Below are 21,716 nucleotides of genomic sequence, written 5' to 3' on the forward strand. Positions count from 1 at the left end.
ATCCCCGCCCCCAGGGGGCGTGGATTCTCAAGACACTGCCCCGTCCCCTGCTCCATTACACGGCGATTCGGAGACACCTCCCGCCCCCTCCATCCAGATGAGCTCATTCATTGCTGATGCAGAGGCACTCGCGGTCACCTCACCTTGGAGCGGAGGCGGGAATTGGGAGGTGCTGCTCCACCCCCTTTGACTGAGAGGGGTGGGATTCCCATCCCTCTCGCTCTGGAGGCGGAGATTCGGAGGCACCGCCCAGCCTGTCCCGGAGCGGTGGGGGTTGGGGCAGAGCCTGCTGACGTCAGCCTATGTTACGGAGCCTAGCAGACCAACTCTGAAGAAGTCACGAACACAGGCAGCAAGACCAATAGAACGTTGGAGGAGAGAATTATTATATAGGATAATGGTTGTGTCCTGTTGTAGCTGTATGAGTGCCTGCTTCTGGGAGTTAATCAAATTGGTGAATGAATATTGGCGACTCCATTCCATTCTCTCAATATCTTGTAATACTAATTTCTGAAACGTCTCTACCACCGCGTCCAGAGGACCCTGTGGCATCCATGTAGATGGTATATGGTATTTACTATAATTTAGTTTTATGATTGCTTACATCGTACTTGGTATATGTTCTTTGCTTGAACAAAATGACGCCAGTTTGATCTCATGATTTAATTTTGTTTGTTGTAGAATAACGCTCCCCTAATGACGCTTCCTGTGAAACATGCACACATGTAGGGAACCAAAAATACAATGAAGACAGGGAACATTCTTTGAATCACGTTTATTTTACTGCACGTTATTGAATGGACTGGGGCCCCAGCTGGACTAAGTTGGATTAACTACCACCACCTCACAGCACCAAGATAAGTAGCCCTTCCTACGCTGAAGTCCATATAAAAAAATATGCTTTTTGAGGCTTTGACTTGTACAAAGTCCACCAATGTATAAGAACTGTTAACAATAGTAATACTATAGCATCACAGGTAGGAGGTAGGCGCTGGTGCTATGATGTCAGGTCGAGTATGAGCAATTGAGGACAGCCAGTCAGCCCAGCGAAAGCTACCCAGTCACTGAGCACCATTAGCATATTATATTTAAAATTTTAAAAAAATTGCACATAGCACTGTAGTTAGTTTTTTATGGTTTTTTGAAGATAAAATTTAATGCCAAGAAGTGCAGAGTGATGCATTTGGGGAGCAGAAACCCAAAAGAGAGATACTGAATATGAGGGGAGAGTTTAGTAAGCTCAACTCAGGAGATAGACCTTGGGGTGTTGGTGTCTGAGTATCTGAAGGTGAAGAAACAATGTGACAAGGCGACGGCCATGGCTAGAAGGATGCTAGGCTGCATAGAGAGGGGGTATAACCAGCAGAAAAAAGGAGGTGTTGATGCCCCTCTACAAGTCATTGGTGAGGCCCCACTTGAAGCACTGTGTTCAGTTTTGGAGGCCGTATCTTGCTAAAGATGTAAAAAGACTGGAAGCGGTGCAAAGAAAAGCTACAAAAATGGTTTGGGATTTGCGCTGCAAACCGTACGAGAGACTTGCCGATCTGAACATGTATACCTTGGAGGAAATGAGAAACAGGGGTGACATGATACAGACATTCAAATATTTGAATGGTATTAATCCGCAAATGAACCTTTTCCGGAGACGGGAAGGTGGTAGAACTAGAGGACATGACTTGAGGTTGGAGGGGGCAGACTCAGGAGTAATGTCAGGAAGTATTTTTTCACGGAAAGGGTGGTAGATACGTGGAATGCCCTCCCGCGGGAGGTGGTGGAGATGAAAACGGTAATGGAATTCAAACGTGCGTGGGATAAACACAAAGGAATCCTGTGTAGAAGGCATGGATCTAAGGAATCTTAGTGGAGATTGGGTGGCAACGCCAGTAATTGGAGAGTAAAACCAATGCTGGGCGGACTTCTACGGTCTGCACCCTGATCGTGGCTGAATAGAGATGGATGGGCTGGAGTGTAAATTTTAAGGGGCTTCGACATTAGCTTCAGAACTTTTAGTACAGGAACGGTGCTGGGCGGACTTTTATGGTCTGTGCCCTGAGAAAGGCAGGGACAAATCAAACTCGGGTACACATTTAAAGTAGCACATACCATGTAAAATGAGTTTATCTTGTTGGGCAGACTGGATGGACCGTTCAGGTCTTTATCTGCCGTCATTTACTATGTTACTATGTTTAAACAAATTAGAGATCTGCATGAAACAAAACATTTATTTGTATTATTTTGACTTATATAGAATAATCCATTTGTATATCTAAAATGTAAACTTCTACAAAACAGATGAGGTGAAGATGTGATTCCATGTACCTCAATGAGAGTTTAATCTTACTTCCAATTAATTACAATATATTCCATCTTTATAACACCAGGCTTCCCAAGGCAGATTACAACAGTTAAGATGAACCTATCAGGAAACAGGATATCTTCACTTAAATTTGGCCATGTACTACTGTATCCTGTAGAACATTGTAGAAAAATGAACAAAAAAATACAGAGTTCATTACTGCTCTTTCTACCATCTACAATAATTTTATGCTGTTTTAGCGATTTTCAATTTTATTTCATGATACATATCTAGATAAGGGAAGCTTTCAAATAAATAAAAACACTTTAAAATAAGTAAAACAAAACAAAAAAAACTTGTATCCTCCACCTTTTAAGGCACTGCCTATCCAACTGGAACAGCTTTAGACTTTTTACAGATGGACCACGCATAGGCAGTCCCTTATGTCTAATAATTGTTTTGCTATTGTTTTCAATGATGTTTACTATTGTTTTGGGTGAGCTAAAATGACAGCAAGATCCGTCTACTGGCTTCAGCCTACATAATGGGCTAGACAGGCCCATGCTGTCTCCTGTCTCAATCAATGGGGTTAGATTGAGAACAGGAGACGGTTGATGTCAAAAAGTTGAAGCCGACTCAGCCCTGCCTCCCCCGCACAGCTGATATCCCCTTACACCCAAAACAAAGCAAACAAACAAAAAGCTTATCAGCTACTGCATCCACTGTCTTTCTTTGTTGTTGGTAGCATTTTTATTTGATCTCACTTATATTTTTAAACATGCTGGCTTGTGCAGCATATGGATGTACACAGAGGAAGTATCAGCTTCATCAGTTACAGTACTCATTTTTTCTAAATCGTAATCAGTATGTCATTTGGAGGAGCTGCTTATAGGGACTCACTAGCTCCCTAGCAGGTGTTTTATTCGTGCATAGATGTTTTCACCTAGTAAAGGGCCACCAAAGCAGACATCATGTTATGAGAATCAGGTGCTCAACATTCAGAGTTTCTATTTATAAGTACAAAGGTTTTTAAAACCTTAAGGGATCTTTTACTAAAGCTTAGCTCGAGTTATCTGCAGCAGGGCCCATAGAAATAAAATGTGCCAGCATGGTCCAATTCTATTGTATATATTTATTTCTTCTTCGTGTCTGTGTAGTTGTAAAAGGCATTTTTAAAAATCTTTGTCTCCCGGCTGTGTGTTTGTATATAGACGAATGTGATTTTATTATGAAGGCAAACAATACACCAACAAAATACAGTAGCCAGCAGCATATTATTAGCCGCCAAGTTCATACAAATTTATTTATGTTTAGTGGAAAATAAATCTGTTACCTGCCTGCTATTTGAATATTCCATCACTGTTTCATTATTGCTACCAAGTATTACACACTATATGCATTCACTTTAAACTTTGATTCTTTTAATTCGTTTATCCAGACCTTACATGCACATGGTATTGCTTGTTATATCCAAAGGCAAACGCTAAGGGTGGTTAAACAATTTGGAATAAACTGTGTTGTGCTGTAAAAGTTGTTGTTTACTTTTACAATGTGTGTGTGCATGTGACAATGTTTGAATAAGTGTCTATACTTATCGCTGTGATTTCTGAACATGTAGCATCATTAAAGGACAGACTTTTAAATATTCAGCTGAGTATATATGGCTATCTCATCTTTGTTAAATGTTTCAGACATATCCACTGACTTCCTCCCATAATGTTACTGAATTCTATTATTCTGTCTCCCTGTATTTGCAAATGCAAGCCATATTGAACCCTAGGTTGTTTTGGATAATGTGGGATATCAATCTCCATTTAAAAAATAAATCCTTTATCCTTCACCTTTTAAGGCACTGCCTATCCTGCTGGATAGTGATGGCACAAGGAAAGCAAGTTTGGTCCAGTGAAGACTAACTCAAAATAACCTGTTCCTTAGCTGGGCTCTAGTATTATCATATTGAAAATGTGACCATACCATGTTATGTTTCACTAATAAGTTAAACAGATTAACTGGCTTTCTTGAAAGGATTATATAACCTTTGAATGCATGACTAGGAACAAAGCACACATTTATATATGCAATGTCACAATTCCTCATGTACAGCCAGAAAACAACCTTTTAGGGTGGATACTGTTCACAATGAGCTCCTTTTATTATTGACCTAACAGAAGAAATAAGAGTTTTCAGTTTTGGCACAGTATAAGTCATCACAAGAACAAAATATAAGAAACCAATGGACTGCATTAGGGACGTATAGCCGATTTAGGGGCTCTTTTACTAAGCCACATAAGCGTCTACGTGCGTTCAATGCACACCAAAATGGAGTTACCGCACGGCTACCATGTGGCCCTTGCAGCAATTTCATTTTCGGGTTCACTACACACGCCCGAAAAATATTTTTTACTTTCTGGCACACGTCAGCTACGCACGCCAAGTGGCATTTGGCATGCATAGGTCATTACTGCCCGGTTACTGTATGAGATTTTACCGCTAGGTCAATGGCTTGGTGGTAAGGTCTCAGATCCAAAATGAACATGCGGCATTTTTCATTTTGCTGCACGTCCATTTACGGCAAAAATTTAAAAAAGGTATTTTTTGCAGGTGCGCTGAAAAATGATTCTGCACACACCCAAAACATGCGTCTACACTACCGCAGGCCATTTTTCATTGCACCTTAGTAAAAGACCCTTTAGTTATGTTTCAACAAATGAGAGATCTGTATGAATCAAAATATTTATTCTTTTATTTTGACTTATAAAACTACTTCTCCCTGAAACAGGCTCAAAACAGAGTAGTCCATTTATATATCTAAAATGTAAACTTCTACAAAAGAGATGAGGTGAAGATGTGATTCCATGTGCCCCAATGAAAGGAGAGTTTAATTTTACTTCCAATATATTCCATCTTTATAACACAAGGCTTCCGAAGGCAGATTACAACAACAGTTATCATGAACCCATCAGTAAACAGAATATCCTCACTGAGATTTGGCTATGAATTAATGTATTCTATAACACAGTGTAAAAAAATGAGCACAAAATACAGAGTTTATTACTGCTGTTTCTACCAGGTACAATAATTTTAAGCTCTTTTTAGTGATATTCAATTTTATTTCATGATATTAATATCTAGATATGGGAAGCTTTCAAATAAATAAAAAAGCTGTCAAACAGATTAAAAAAATAAAATCCCTTATCCTTTTTAAGGCACTGCCTATCCAACAGGAACAGCCTTAGACTTTTTACAGATGGACCACGCATAGGCAGTCTGTTATTTTTTAAGGCTTTTCCTATTGTTTTCAACAGTGTTTGCCATTGTTTTGAGTGAACTAAAACGGCAGCAAATTCCCATAATGGGCTAGTTAGGCTCATGCCGTCTCCTGTTCTCAATCTAACCTCTTGATCTCAGGGGGGTGCTCACAAGCTTGAACAAACATGAATGTTTAGAGCTTCAGCTCCCCAGGATCATTAGTTTTTCAGTTAACAAATGGACTAATATTACAATATTATTCACCTCACAAAAGTAAAATGCTGTCTGCTCATCATCAGAAGTCAGAATCCTCCACACAACCGAGGCAAGGTGTTAAACAAGCTAACCTTGGACCTCCGTCACCAAGTAAGGCGAATTTTGGTGAGTCAGAAGAAATTTCTCTCCCTGCTCTAATGCAAGACATCTTGAAAGATAACTTAGAATCTTTATCCAAAATTAAAACAGAAATGTCTAATATAAATCAAAAAATTCAATCGATCTCAAACAGTGTTGAAATTAATGACAATAGACAATGCACACGATGTACAACTTCAGGCCCTGCCTCATGTTAACAAATCCATCCTCCATCTTGAAACAGAAATAGAAGATTTGAATAATCGTCCACGAAGAAACAACTTTTGCATACTTGGTCTGCCGGAAGGCATTGAAATGCCAGATCCTATCTCCTTTTTCAGAAAAGTGGATACCACAATTTCTGAAATTACAATTCTCAAATAAATTAGATCTTGAACATGCTCACTGGACTCCTTCTTTCATCCCAGCTGGCTCAAAATACCCACGTCCAATTGTCACCAAAGTGCTCCTTTATCAGCACACCATCATGATTCTTCAAGAGGCTAAAGCCAAAGCACTGCTGAAATTTGAGGGCCACACCATAATTATTGTAGCGGACCTCCACAAACGCACAGTATAACACAGAAAGCATTTTTTGTCTCTCTCTCTCCAGTGATGCGCAATGCTGGTATAAAGTATGGCTTGTTCTTCCCGGCGACATTTAAAGTAACATTGAATAACAGAACAAATCTTTTGAAGATCCAGAACTGCTTTGCAGCTTCTTAAATCTACATGAAGTGAACTTAATGGAAAATTCTGAAGATCATTCTTATGCCTCTAAACGATTCCTAATCATCCACTGTTACCCAATCTTCAATTTATTTAATCTTCTCCATATTGCCTCATTTACAGGGTGCCACTTTTTCTGAACCTTTATACCATCAAAAGGCTTACAAACTTGCAAACCAACTATTTACTTGGCTTAAGTCTCTTATTATTAAGTATTAAATCTCCTGTTATGTTCTTGAGAAGATTTCTCTCTCTGCATTATGTCTACATACATTAGGTTGCATTTTATCGCTCTATATCTGGTCTTAATAATCACACTTATATCACTTGACCTACTTACTGAAAAATCTATCCGTTTTACTGCATTGCTTTCAAGCATCTTAGAAATACATGATTCAGGTTTTTGGCATTATATATATATTGAGTACTGGTAATAATTCAGGAGAGATGAAGCTCAGATCCCTTGGCTGAATTGCCAGTATATAATTCTCCCCAGCTGTGAGAGGAGGAGGGCAGATTTCCTGGAGGCTCCCAGCCACCAGGAGATAGAATCCATGGAGTAGTGGAGGAGGGAAAGAGCCTGCCACTGGAACTTCCCTGGGGAGAAGAGCAAGCTACCATGGAGTGGGAGAATACAAATGCAGCCCTGTCCCGCACATGAAGGCAGTGTGGGAGGCCACAGAGATTGCAGTGCTGTGAGTGGGAGGAAAACTGCCAGCCCTGCTCACTACAGGGTTCCCTCTGTGCTGTGAAGAGGACAGGTGAATTAAGAATTGGTTTAATTTGAAGAGACTGTTTGTGAAAGTGTTCGATCTATTGTGATGTACAGAAAAGCAGGCTGAACTTTTACTGAGCCCTTCTGAGGGGGAGGGGAAGGTAGTGTGAGTGAAGTGGGCCTGAACTGTTGAGGGACTGAATGTTTGCTGGGGTTTTGAACTCGGCCTGAGCCTTTTTCTTTGGGAACTGCATTATGATTTTGGGTGTGGAACTGAACTGTGAATAAAACACTTTGGCCCTAAGTCCAAAGGTCAGCCTTGTTCTTTACCAGAAACCTGTGCGCCTAACAGGGCTGCCGGCACCAACCCGGAGCGGAGAAAGTGGACCCCTTTACAATATGTATTAGTCTAAGTTCATTTAGGGGCCCTTTTACTAAGCCACGTACACACGTCCTACGCGTGCCAATTTGGAGTTACCACCCAGCTACTGCGTGGTCCGGGTGGTAATTTCATTTTTTACGCGTCTGGTATGTGCGCCAGAAAATAATTTTAATTTTCATGCGTGCAGTGGAAACTGGGCGGTAATCATCATTCAACGTGTGTAGACGATTACCGCTAAGTAAATGGGTGGCAGTAAGGTCTCAAACCCAAAATGGATGCGCACCAATTTTTATTTTGCCGCACATCCATTTTCATCAAAAATTTTATGGGCACGCTGAAAAATGGATCTGCGCGCGCCCAAAACACATGCCTACACTAGCGCAGCCCATTTTTTACTACACCTTAGTAAAAGGACCCCTTAATGACATAACTATTTGGTCCTGTGTTGTGTCCAGCTTGTAACAATCTTGCAATGGCACACACAAAGTTAATTACTGTTTTTTACAGTTTGTTATGCTTTGTTATCTCAATTAAGCATGAGTAACTCTCTCTTTTCGGTCAAACTTACATTTCTGATTTTAATGCTTTCCGTATGCTGTCCTTTGCAACCCTTACTTTTTTCTTCCATTCATAATTTATTTATTGCATTTGTACCCCACATTTTCCCACCGTTTGGCAGGTTCAATGTGGCTTACCTATTGCTAAAAAGGCGGTTACAGAATTTAGATTTGTAGAAGTCTAACACATAATATAGAAGTACAATAATCGCTTAGGTTGTGTTAGTATGATACATTAGTATATTGTGAGAGAGGTTAATGTTATTGTTTTCCATTTCTGAACATTTCGTGATGTATGGTGGTGTGGGATTAGGCAGATCCAGGGGGGAAGGACTTCTTGAAAAGATGTTTTTTCTGAATTATAGGTAGTTTTCTGTGAGTTTCAGGTCTTTGGGTAGTGAGTTCCAAAGTTGTGTGCCTATAAACGAGAGGCTGGCGGCATGTGATGATTTGTATTTTATACCTTTGCAGTTGGGATAGTGTAGATCGATAAGTTCTGTAATGTAATCTGGTGCGAGTCTGTAGATGATTCTGTGGACTATTGTGCATATTTTGAAGGTTATGCGAGCGTTAATAGGAAGCCAATGTAAGCTTCTTAGGAGTTTCGCACTTTCGAAGCGTGTTTTTCCAAAGATGAGTCTGGCAACCGTGTTTTGTGCTGTCTGTAATTTTCTTATGATTTGATCTTTGCAGCCTGCGTAAATACTATTACAGTAGTCTACATGGGTTAGCACCATGGTTTGGATCATGTTGCAGAATGTATCCATGGGGAAGTAAGGTTTTATACGTTTGAGCTTTCACATAGTGTGGAACATTTTCTTGGTCGTGATCTTAGCTTGGTTTTCTAGCGTTAGGTTGCAGCCAACTGTTATGCCTAAGCTTTTCAAGTGGTCTGAGATTTGGAGGGATGAACCCTGTGTGTTAATTGCCGAGGGGGGAACATTATTGTATTGGGACGAGAGAATGAGACATTGAGTTTTAACTTGAATGCAGATGCTGCTTGTTATTTCCTTGGTGATTTCTGTGGGGTTCTGTTTGCAGAGAATATAGATGGTGATGTCATCTGCATAGAGAAATGGATTGAGGCCTTGTTTGGTTAGAGATTTAGCCAGTGGTGTCATCATTAGGTTGAATAATATAGGTGAGAGCGGTGATCCTTGTGGTACTCCGTGTTCCGCTTTCCACGGTGGGGATATATCTGAGTTTGATTTAACTTGATATGTCCTGGATGTCAGAAATCCCTTGATCCAGGAGAGTACTTTTCCTGTAATTCCTATCTTGTCGAGGATTCTCAATAGTATGTGGTGGTTGACCATATTGAATGCGCTTGATAGGTCAAATTGGAGTAGGAGGATGTTTTTACCCTTTGCTATTTCCTAATGACTCAACACCCTTTAAATATTATTAGAGACAGAAATGTTGGTGTTACATCACTAAACGCTCCCCAGATATAATCTTTCTTCAGGAAACACATTTAAACTCCAATCACATACATCTTCTCAAACACAAATACTACACTTCCGCAGCTTTTCCTGCCTCCAATAAAAAGAACTGCACTGCCATTTTCTGTAAAACTTCCTCCCTTTACAGATTGACTCTACTATAACTGATCCAAAAGGGAGATAGATATGTCTACTCACTACATTGTTCAACTCCCCCTCCCTTTTTTTGTAAAATCTATGCTCCCAATAATGACAATCCAACCTTCTTTTCTGAAATTATGACTACTCTTCTCCAATATCCTGGAGGTGATTTTAATCTCACCTTAAATCTGATACAACTAATACTGATCCCTTCTACTTTGATTATGTTAATCACATTATCACTATTGGTCACTATATCTTACCTGTTTTATTTTGTGTTATGTAAATAATTCTACTGACCTATCTACCTAATTTCTTACACAGTAATATGTTAAATTAGACCATACCTCTTACTCTGTTTATTATACCTTTTGCAACACAGTGTAAGCCACACTGAGCCTGCAAATAGGTGGGAAATGTGGGGTACAAATGCAGCAAATAAATAAATTCTAGACAGGAAACCTTGTTGTCCAGCTCCTACTAAAAGTAGACAAACACTTCTTACTCTCATGTTGTCTCTTAATTTGTCTGATGCTTGGAGTCTTTTTCACTCTTCCACACTTGACTACACATTTTACTCTATACCACATCATACACATTCACGAATTGATTCTTTCATAATTTCCAATTCCCTCCTTTTATTAGTCTCCAACACCAATATATTGCCAACAGTGATCTCAGATCATGCACCTATCCAACTCCAATTTATTCTAACTGAAGTCCCAAAACCCAGACCATAATGGAGATTCGATCCTAAAATCTGAATTCATAGAAATGGTTAAAACGGCTATACTTGAATATAGTAAATCCAATAAAATTGATAACACTTCTTTATCCTCATGGTAGGACGCTCTCAAAGCTTTCCTTAGAGAGTCTATTATTAGCTATACTACTTCCTGGCACAAACAACAGAAAGTTAAATTGAATCTGAAATCAGATCCTTAGAGCTTCTATTTGCCAAATCACCTAATATCTAAACCTCCACTACCCAAGCAGCAAAATACAAATCCGCCTATGCAACCAGCTTTTCCTACCTAAGCGCACAACTATGGAACTCCATGCCAAAAGCTGTAAAAACTACGCTTGACCACCTAAATTTTTGGAAAGCACTAAAGACAGACTTGTTGAGAAGAGCATACCCCACTGACCCAATAAAAATACCGGTCACTTGCAACACAATATAACCAAAGACCGTAACGGACATTATCTGACTCTTCTTTCCCCTTTCCCTCTCTAAGTTTCCCCCAACTATTTCCTACCATAAATATACCTCATTATACCACAATATCACCTTGTATTCATTCATACTATATATTTGTTCAAACCATAACCGGCTAACGCCGTTAATGGTTATATTTAAGCCACATTGAGCCTGCAAAAAATGGGAAAATGTGGGATACAAATGTAACAAATAATAATAATAATAATAAAGGGGTCCTTTTACTAAGGCATGCTGAAAAATGGCTTGCAGTAGTGTAGGCGCGGGTTTTGGGCGTGCGCTGATCCATTTTTTAGCGTGCCTGTAAGAAAGGCCTTTTTTTGCCAAAAATGGACATGCGGCAAAATCAAAATTGCTGCACACCCGCTTTGGGTCTGAGACCTTACCGCTAGCCATTGACCAAGTGGTAAAGACTCACGTGGTAACTGGGCAGTAATGATCTACGTGCACCAAATGCCACTTGGTGTGCGTCCGTTACGCGCGCCCAAAAGTAAAAAATATTTTTCAGACGCGTGTATCGGACGTGCACCGAAAATGAAATTACCGCACCACATTTAGTACTTACATCAATTGTTAATAAATATTCAGGCAAAACTTTCTCTCAACTCAAATCTGAATTTAAACTTCCAGACTCTGAAATCTTCCACTGTTTACAACTAGAACACTCTTTGAAACTGCTTCTCAAGGACCATGCTTCCTTCAATAATGAATGCCCACTAGATATTTTAATCATAAGGATTCTCTCCACTGCTCTCATCGTGCTTCCATCGTCTACAAGACCACTCAAATGCATAAAATAAACTTCAGCCTGGTAACTCAGCAAGTGTGGGAAAAAGACTTGAATGCTCATCTTTCAGAAAAACTGTGGCAATCGTTTTGGACTTTCAGTCCCCGAGTTTCAATGTCTGCTTCAATTCAATCACCTCGTTTATCACCGCTCACTTTGGATTCTCGGGAAAGCTAAAGCTAGTGGTCAATCATCTTCAGATGATCTACGTTGATCCAAAGCAACTGGTACAGTATCCATATGTTATCTGACTGTGATGATCTCCGTACATTTCCTTCAAACTCATCATTTGGAAATCATTTGTTCTACCTGAAATATCTGATGAATCAGATAAACTTTTGTTTGACTTTCTAATCTCTACTGCTATCTTTAATCACTGGAATTGAGGCAGCCATGGGCATAATATATATAAGAAATCATATTAAGGGTTAATTCTGTTTAAAGGTGCTCAAATACTATTTTAAATTCTCAGTCCTGCAAATGAAGGGATGCAAGCTGGAGTTAATTATTTCAATGTCTAGCTTGCCGAGCAAAAGGTTAAAAAGGTCAGAGACAGGAATTTCTTTCACCCTTGTGAGTGATGGATTGCTAAATGCTGGCACATCTGTAAACTATTATGAATGAATAAAGGAATGAGCCAGACATGCTGTAGTTTAAAGCTGAAATAATTTCAGAAGTTCTTGATATGTAGATTTTGTTATAAGGAGATAGCTTAGATATAGATAGAGACCATTATAAGTATGTAGAATATGTCTTATAAGTGGGATACAAATGCAATAAATAAAATAAAATAAAATAAATAAGGATGCTTACTTTAGAATATGCTGTATTCTGTGTAAATTAATAAGTTTTGTGTCTGTGTAGAATGTCTGTTAAATTCTGTATTACTCTTTGTCTGCAGTGAAGAGGCCAACATGTGTTTTAAGTTATCTGCAGTTCTGGCTGGTTCAATGTATAAGCTGATAGGTGAAAGAGGTCAGGACTAGTCAGCTCTCTTCTCCTTGATTAATTATAGGTAAAATGTAGAAATGGTCTTGAAAGTAATAACCTGATATGTATGCTATTAAGTAAGATTGGCCCTTGACCCCTTTAATGAATGCCAGAGTTTAGTTAGCAGTTAGTACTAGGAATATGAGAAATCAATCATAATAACATGTAAGAGACTGGAGCCCAAATGTCTGGTGTAAGGGGCCCCAGGTCACAGGTCAGTTTAGGATGTCTGGAACCTATGTAACTGATATTTGTATAGAACTGATTGGTTGAGGCAAGGTAATCAATCTATTCCTTAACCAATTGGAGAGTAAGGGGGCTAGGCTAGGCTAGATAGAACTGTATTTAAGTGGGAGAAGAAGCAGGTTACGTCAGAAGGAGCTCAGAAGAAAGAGAAGGACAGAAGGAACAGACAGAAGAAGGAGAAGACAGCATAAGAAGAGAAGCAGCTGAGACAGAAGCCACAAAGACACAGAGAGCTGAGAGAGAGACAAAGAGAGCTGAGAAAGAGAAGAAGAGACTTAATGCTGATGTTCTACTTTGTTTGCTGGCAAATAAAGAAGATTTCTCTCTCATTCTGGTGTGCTGTCTGACTCCTGAAGTATCATAAATTCATGCATCCATTCCTGCAACAGAATGATGTTTTACCAATTGTGGTGGAATTGGGTTATTTTATATAAGAATTGGATCCAACATACGATGTGATAATTTCCAAAACTCTGGGAAATTGTTAAATTGAAAACATCAGATACCTATATTTTTAGTTTGTAAAGTGCGAAGGTCAGCAAGATCCCGAGGATCCCGCTGTATCCGGTTTTTACACCGTCCCTGAGTGAGTCTATTATACCTCTTGCCTTACTTACAACTGTTAAAGACATGCATTTTTGTTGTATCTGGTTGTTTTGTTCTTATAACTGTTACACCCTATATTTCTTGAATGCCGTTTGTATTTTTATTATCTGAAATTACAAATAAATATTTTCTTTAAAAAAAAACAAAAAACTCCCCCCCCCCCCCCATAACATCTTGATCTCATTTGCGGCACTAAAATATGTTTTTTTCCCAGAATGCAATCGCATGGGAGTTGTACGTGATCACGCGACGCACGCCTCCGTCTTTGCACGGCATGAGGCCACCAGGGGTCATGAATGATGGCGTCCCGTGTGCTGTTGGCCGAGAGCGTGCGAGCGGCGCTGGGTGCTTGGCCTGTGTTGCAGGTGATTATTAACTCGAGCTTATGACCTTCCGGTTCGGGGGGGGGGGGGAGGGGTAGCATGGCAGTCATACATAAGACGGTGCGATACCCGGTGTAGTCAGGGAACTTTTGCTCTTCTCGGAGTAAACCGGTTGCTGCGTTCACATTGTGTCCTTTAACTTTTTGCTGCTGTTTGGCCCTGTCGTATGTAAGTTTGAATTCTGGTCAGTGGGTTAGTTATTATTGCCTTTGCTACTGGCCCAGTTGCCAGACCCACCCAATCAAGGAGTATTTTCCCTGAGCTTCCCTCCATCCTTTTGATTTTACATTATGATCCCTTGACGTACTGGAGCTGCCTTTTTTTTTTTTTTTTTTGCGGATCCGGGTAAAACACGGATCTACAGCGCACGGCCTTAAATACAGAGCGCTACCTTTTGTTGTATCGGCCGCGACTGATGTGCTGTTTGGGTGCCGGCAGCTCTGGCGACCACTTTCCCCAGCAATCTCAGCCCCCACGTTGACACCAGTAGTACGTCACATCAAAGGAGGTGGGACCCGGCAAAGAACGAGTGGTTGACGTGAGGGTGCACTGCCGGTATTCCTCTTCCAAAACCACACCAGGGAAGGGGGAGAAAGAAGTACTTCAAGGGCTAGGGCTACGGCCACTTGGGGGGGGGGGGGGGGCAAAATTCCTTGGGCCTCCAAGGGGGGCCTTGCACCAGGGTCTGTCTCTCCTGCTACTGATGGGAACTGGGTGATTGTGTCCCGACAGGAGCAGGTGAGAAAATTCTGGCGCCGCCCCCCCCCCCCCCCCTTGGAGGCTGGGGAGGTCCTGAAGGAGAAGACACAGCAGGACTTCCGGTTTGGCTGGCGGAGGTCCCCCCCCCCCCAGGCCCCGCCAGCAGAAGAGGTCTTCCTCCAGCTCTGCTCTTTCCTCTGCCACATTGCCTGCCAAGTGGCTGCTTTTCTCCTCAGGTCGCTCATGCTTGGTTTCGAAACCGAGCATGTGCAATGTGAGAGAAAATGCAGCAAAGGAAAGAGCAGCGCTGGAGGAAGACCTCTTCTGCTGGAGGGGCCTTGGGATCCCCACCAGTCATGGTATTGGTAGTTGCGGTGATCCTGGGGGGCGGTGGCCCTGCCCTGGGCCTGGCTCAGTCTCTCAGCAGCCCTGTCAAGGGCACTCATAGCAGTGGCCTTAGAGACCTGTTAGTGGAGGCGGAGAGGGAAGTAAGAGATATTTTGGAAATCGTGAGGGAAGAGGGTGGGAAAGGAAGGAGAGAGATGCATGAAATCTAGAGTTGGGGGGAGGGGAGAAGGGAGGAGACATCCAGGGAATCATTGGGCCAGTGTAAAAAATGTGACAAAGGATGCTATATTGGAGAAACAAGCCAGATGCTAAAGATAAGATGTAATTTACATAGACATCACATGAAAAATGCCAGTGCCAGCCAGGATGCCACGCCTGTGGTGCAGCACTTTACAAAACCAGAACACTGTACCAGTGATTTCATAGTAAGAATCCTGAACCGTAACTTTAAAACAATACAGGAACGTAAGACCTTTGAAGTCAGAATGATTAAATATTTTGACACCCACCAGACAGGACTTAACAAAGATCTGGGTTTTCTAGCTCTTTATAAACCATAAAGTTGTATTTGTCACCCTCCTGTCTCCATGCATATCTCACCTATCCTCCCCCATCCTGTTAGACTGTCACTGAAATGCTTTGATGTTTCACTTATATATACTGTCATCTACCAACATTTGAGTTTTTCCGATTTGATGAAGAAAGGCAACCTTCGAAAGCTAATCAAGAAATGTATTATGTCCAATAAAAAAGGTATCATATTTTCTTTTCCATGTTTTATTTTGTTTTATTTCTATTGATTACCTTTAAAAGTGGACTAACACGGCTACCACACCTCTCTACTCAAGATTGAACTAAATGGAATGCGGGACCCGAGGCAGCATGACTTCACTAGTGGCAGATTGTGTCAGACGAATCTGACTGTCTTTTTCGACTGGGTGACCAAACAGTTGTATGTGGGAGGGGTGCTTGATGTGGTATACTTGGATTTCAGCAAAGCCTTTGACACAGTTCCACACAGGCGACAGATAAATAAATTGACTGCCCTCGGAATGGGACCTAGAGTAACTGATTGGGTTAAAAATTGGTTGAATGGTAGGAGACAGAGGGTAGTGGTAAATGGAGCTTGCTCTGAAGAAAAGGATGTCGTCAGTGGAGTACTGTAGGGATCGGTCCTAGGGCCGGCTCTTTTTAAGTTTCAACAGTTTTTTTATTGATGAATTTCAATTGTTTAAACATACAGTCAACAAGTCTAAAACGAAACACATCTTCATCAATCTTTTAACAATATGGCCCTACCCCATCCCCCAGATCGTGTTAACCTAACGACAGCTGATGTGTCTTCCAATCCCGCCGATCAATTTGTCCCATACCTTTTACTCCCAACATCAGCAAAACACATATTATACCATGAGGTCCATCAGACCAATCTTCATATTGACCCCTCCCTATCCCCTCCTCCCCCCCCCTCTCTCCCCCCCCCCCCCCCCCTCCCCAGTGCTCAAGCAGTCTGACCCTACCCAGGGCCGGCTCTTTTTAACATCTTTGTGAGCGATATTGCGGAAGGGCTGTCTGGTAAGGTTTGTCTCTTTGCGGATAATACTAAACTCTGCAACAGGGTGGACACCCTGTAGGGTGTGAATGACATGAGGAAGGACCTAGCGAAGCTGGAGGAATGGACCAATATTTGGCAACTAAAGTTTAATCCCAAAAAATGCAGGGTCATGCACTTGGGTCACAAAAAATCCGAGGGAACGGTACAGTATAGGGGGTGAAGTGCTTCAGTGTACAAAGGAAGAGCGGGACTTGGGGGTGATTGTATCTGATGACCTTAAAGCTTCCAAACAGGTAGAAAAAGTGACGGTCAAAGCCAGAAGGATGCTTGGGTGCTTAAAGAGAGGCATGACCAGCAGGAAAAAGGAGGTGATAGTGCCGTTGTATAAGTCTCTAGTCAGGCCCCATTTGGAGTATTGCGTGCAGTTCTGGAGACCGCACCTACAGAAAGATATAAACAGGATGGAGTCGGTCCAGAGGGTGGCTACGAAATTAGTAAGCGGTCTTGAATGCAAAAATTATAGGAACAGGCTTATGAACCTCAACATGTATACTTTGGGAGAGAGGAGACATGATAGAAACGTTTAAATATCTCAAGGGCATTTACGTACAGGAAGAGAGCCTTTTTCAAATGAAGGAGAGCTCTGGAATGAGGGGGCATATGACAAAGTTAAGAGGGAATAGGCTTAGGAGTAACCTAAGGAAGTATTATTTCACAGAAAGGGTGGTGGAGGCGTGGAATAGCCTCCCGGTGGAGTCGAGGACTGTTCCAGAATTTAAAAAGGCATGGGATAAACATATGGGATCGCTTAGGAACAGGAAGAATTAGGGGTTACAGAGGATGGGCAGACTGTATGGGTCATATGGCCTTTATCTGCCGTCATGTTTCTATTTACACGGATCCTGCACTTATTCCCTCCAGAATGGCTGGATCCTCATTGATCCTGCACTTATTTCCACCAGAAGTGCTGCATTTTCATGGATCCTGCACTTCCTTGTCATCAAGCAGATGAAGCCATTACTTATGGTGTCCATCAACCAGCAGGGGGAGATAGAGAGCACTCAACTTTTCTAAGTGCCTCATGGCCAGCTAGCTCCACTGCCTCTTCAGTATTCTCTATCTCCCCAAGCAGGGTGGCTGCAGCTTCTTCGAGCTCCATCAAAATCTGCCTGGGGGTGGCTCCTGGCTTGCCAGTTGTTAGCCGGGGTGTTAGAGGCTATAGCAGCTTCACTTTGAAGGCACATAGGTCAGCCCTTTCCTTGCCTTACCCATGCCCCCGTGGATGTGGACATATTAGCTTGCTTTTCCCTGTCCTTTCCCACTCAGTGGATGCAGGCACATTGGTTCGCCTTTCCCTGCCTTTCCCACTTATCTGAGCCTCCGGAGTGTTTTTATTTACCTCTTTTGCCTCTGCTTTCCTCACAGCGGTTAAAATAAATAAATAAATAAATAATTAAAGTCGCGTTGCGCTTTAGCGCAGCGATCTTGGAAAAGAGGTTTTTTTCTTGAGATTCTTCTGCAGGACTGGAGCTGTGATACTCGGTCTAGTGAGGTAAGAGTGTTTTTTGACTCCACCGGGGTGGGCCCGCAATCGGGACATTTTTGGCGCGAACCGCCATTTTTGAATTTTACTGCCGTTTTCGGCGATGGCTGCGGAGACTGTAAAGCACTGTTCTAAATGTGGCAAGCGCAAATCAGCAGCGGGGCTCTAATTCGTGCTATACAGACAGTAGATCCGGCCCGAGCATGGCGAGCGGCGATCTTTCGCACTCTGAGCTGGCAGCGGACGCCATTTTGGATTTTCCACATGGTGCGGCCTCCGTTGCGACGGAGAGCCCTGAATCTGGGGGGGGGGGGGGGTCCTCTGATTGAGGCTAATAATAGAGCTGATAGCCCTGGGTAGGATCCGGGCGGTCAGGGAGCAGTTTTCTCCCCTGATTTTGTTTTAATGCTGCATAGGGCATACATGCTTAAAAGAGCTCTTCCACAGGGATCTTCGGACCCTCTGCCTGCCCCCCCCCCCCCCCCGGGTGGATCCTGGCCTTTTGGAGTTGGCTTTGCCTGTTTCTTTCCTCCTGATAAACGCAGAAGGGCTAATTGCCCTTCTGAGTGTGGCGCACCCCCCCACCCCTTTGTGGTCGGGCTATGAGGATTCTGAGGGGTCTGGCAGAACGTCTTGAGCTGAGGAGCCAGAGTCGGGTGCAGAATTGCCACAGGAGCTTGATGATCCGTCTGCGGTGAGGATTTTCCACCGCGAGGAGCTGCCAGTGCTTATTTCAGATGCCTTACAAGCCCTCTCGATTGAAGATCCTGGGAGTGGCACAGCCTCCTCTGTTAATCCAAGGATGGCTAGTACCAGAAAGCCTGCTCGAGCCTTTCCTTTGCATGACTCCATCCAAGAGCTTATTTCGGCTCAATGGGCTGACCCCGAGGGACCTTTGAAGGTTGCCAGGGCTACGGGCCAATCATACCCTCTGAGAGAGGAACATTTGGCTCACTTTGCAATGCCTAAAGTGGATGCCCTGGTCACGGCTGTGACAAAGAGAACTGCCCCTCCCTGTTGAAGGAGGTGTTGCCCTGAAGGATATAACCACAGGCTCGATTCAGCTCTGAAGCGGTCCTTTGATTTGGCAGGTCTCACTGTTCGAGCGTCTGCATGCAGTTGTTATGCTGCTAGAGCCTGCCTGGCTTGGTTACAGCAGGCAGTGGAACAGCGGAGCGGAGACCTTATCTGAAGTGGCTCCGCGGATGGAGTCGGCCTTGTCCTTTTTGGCTGACGCCCTTTATGATATGGTCAGAGCTTCGGCTAAACAAATGGCTGCAGCAGTGGCGGCTCGCCACACTTTTTGGCTACGACATTGGGCGGCGGACATGGCCTCTAAGCAAAGGTTGGTGAAGTTGCCCTTTCAAGGCCTTCTCCTGTTTGGTGAGGAGCTGGAAACCATTGTTAAAGGCCTGGCAGATTCCAGACCTCAGCGCTTGCCCGAAGATAGGCCGAAGCCTTCCTCTAAGGGTCAGGCGGTCCGCTCCTCTTACAGACCTCGCTTCCGTGAAGCTAGAAGGTACCGCCCAGGGCGTGCTGCTGGGTTCACTTCGCGTGCCCGCTTTCAGCAGAGAAACTCCTTTCGCTTGGACAAACGTTCCGCAGCTGCCGGTTCAAGGCCTGGAGTTCAGGGGCGACCCTCTCAATGATGGTACGCCGCCCCCTCCTCGTTTCCTGTCATTGGAGGAAGACTTTCCCTGTTTTTCGAGGAGTGGGCCAAAATCTCCGCAAATCAATGGGTCTTGGACTGATCAGAGAAGGATACCGGATAGAATTCGATGCCCCGGTGAGAGAGGTGTTTGTGGAGTTCAGATGCGGTTCTGCTGCCAAACGGGCGGCGGTAGAGGAGACTCTGCACAGTCTGTGCCAGATAGGGGCTGTGACCCCGGTGCCTCCTGCCGAACAAGGTTTAGGCCGCTACTCCATTTACTTTGTGGTGCCACGAAAAGGCCGGTCTTTTCGCCCGATCCTGGACTTAAAAGAGCTAAACAAGTTCTTAAGAGTGCGTATTTTCACATGGAAACCCTGCGCTCCGTCATTGCGGCAGTACAGCCAGGAGAGTTTCTCACGTCTCTGGACCTGAAAGAAGCTTACTTGCACATACCAATATGGCCCCCGCACCAGAAGTTTCTGCGGTTTGTGGTGTTGGGAAAACATTTCCAGTTTCGGGCCTTGCCTTTTGGCCTCGCCACAGCTCTCCGAACCTTCTCCAAGGTAATGGTGGTAGTAGCTGCCTTTCTCAGGCGAGAGGGTATCCAGGTTCTCCCGTACCTAGATGACTGGCTCATCAGAGCAGACTCAAAAAAAGAGAGTCATCTAGCTACAGCCAGAGTGGTTTCAGTCCTTCAATCTCTGGGCTGGGTTGTCAATATGGCCAAAAGTTACCTGACCCCCTCGCAATCTCTAGAATATTTGGGGGCCAGGTTCGACACAGCCTCGGGCTATGTGTTTCTTCCTGAGCAAAGGTGGTGCAAGCTTCAGAATCAGGTCCGTCTGCTCCTGAGGATGCCCCGCCCGCGAGCTTGGGACATTGTCCAGCTGTTGGGATCGATGACGGCCACCTTGGAAGTGGTGCCATGGGCAAGAGCGCACCTGAGACCTCTACAGTATTCTCTACTTCAACGATGGTCTCCAGTATCTCAGGATTATCAGTGCAGACTTTCTTGGCTCCCTGCGGCCCGCCTCAGTATGGAGTGGTGGCTCTCGGACAGCATGTTGCGGCGGGGAATGCCGCTGGCGCTCCCCGATTGGTGCCTAGTGGTGACAGATGCCAGCCTGAAGGGCTGGGGCGCACATTGCCAGGGGAAGCATGCCCAGGGTCTGTGGATGCCCGACGAGTCGCAGTGGTCTATCAACCGCCTGGAGTTGAAAGCGGTGTTTCTGGCTCTTCTGGCCTTTCAAGTGACCCTGGAAGGATTGGCTGTCCAAGTGATGTCGGACAACACGACAGCAGTGGCCTACATAAATTGACAAGGCGGCAGTGCAGACTCTAGTCGCGCAGGCCGAACAAATTTGCCACTGGGCCGAGCTGCATATACAGTCCCTGTTAGCAGCTCACATTGCAGGTCAGAGCAACGTGCAAGCTGACTATCTAAGCAGGCATCAGATCGATCCAGCGGAGTGGGAACTAGCAGACGATGTATTCCTGCAGATATGTGCCAAATGGAGCAAGCCAGTGATGGATCTTATGGCGACCAGTTCCAATGCCAAAGTCCCGTGCTTCTTCAGCAGACGGAGGGATCCTCGCTCTGCCGGGTTGGATGCCTTGGCTCAACCCTGGCCCCTGGGCTTGCTGTATGTCTTCCCTCCGTGGCCCTTGATAGGACGAGTGCTCCTGCGGATTCGGCTGCATCCAGGAGAAGTGGTGCTCATCGCCCCGGATTGGCCCAGGAGGCCTTGGTATGCGGACCTCCGACAGATGCTGTTGGAGGCTCCCTTTGCGTTACCTCTGGTTCCGCACCTGTTGTCACAGGGT

The 21,716-nt window shown here is 43.8% G+C and overlaps 1 protein-coding gene across 1 annotated transcript in view; it reads left to right on the forward strand.

Annotated features, from left to right (window-relative positions):
• Window positions 1–13,989: 13,989 nt before the first annotated feature.
• Window positions 13,990–21,716, forward strand: part of TSR2 (TSR2 ribosome maturation factor) — a 41,971-nt gene continuing 34,244 nt past the window's right edge. The window contains exon 1 of the mRNA XM_030194276.1: window positions 13,990–14,078. Within this exon, the coding sequence (XP_030050136.1) occupies window positions 14,010–14,078 (69 nt within the window). The 5' untranslated portion in view covers window positions 13,990–14,009. The remainder of the gene's footprint in view (window positions 14,079–21,716) is intronic.

This window comes from Microcaecilia unicolor, chromosome 2 (genome assembly GCF_901765095.1).
Source record: "Microcaecilia unicolor chromosome 2, aMicUni1.1, whole genome shotgun sequence".
Taxonomy (NCBI): Eukaryota; Metazoa; Chordata; class Amphibia; order Gymnophiona; family Siphonopidae; genus Microcaecilia; species Microcaecilia unicolor.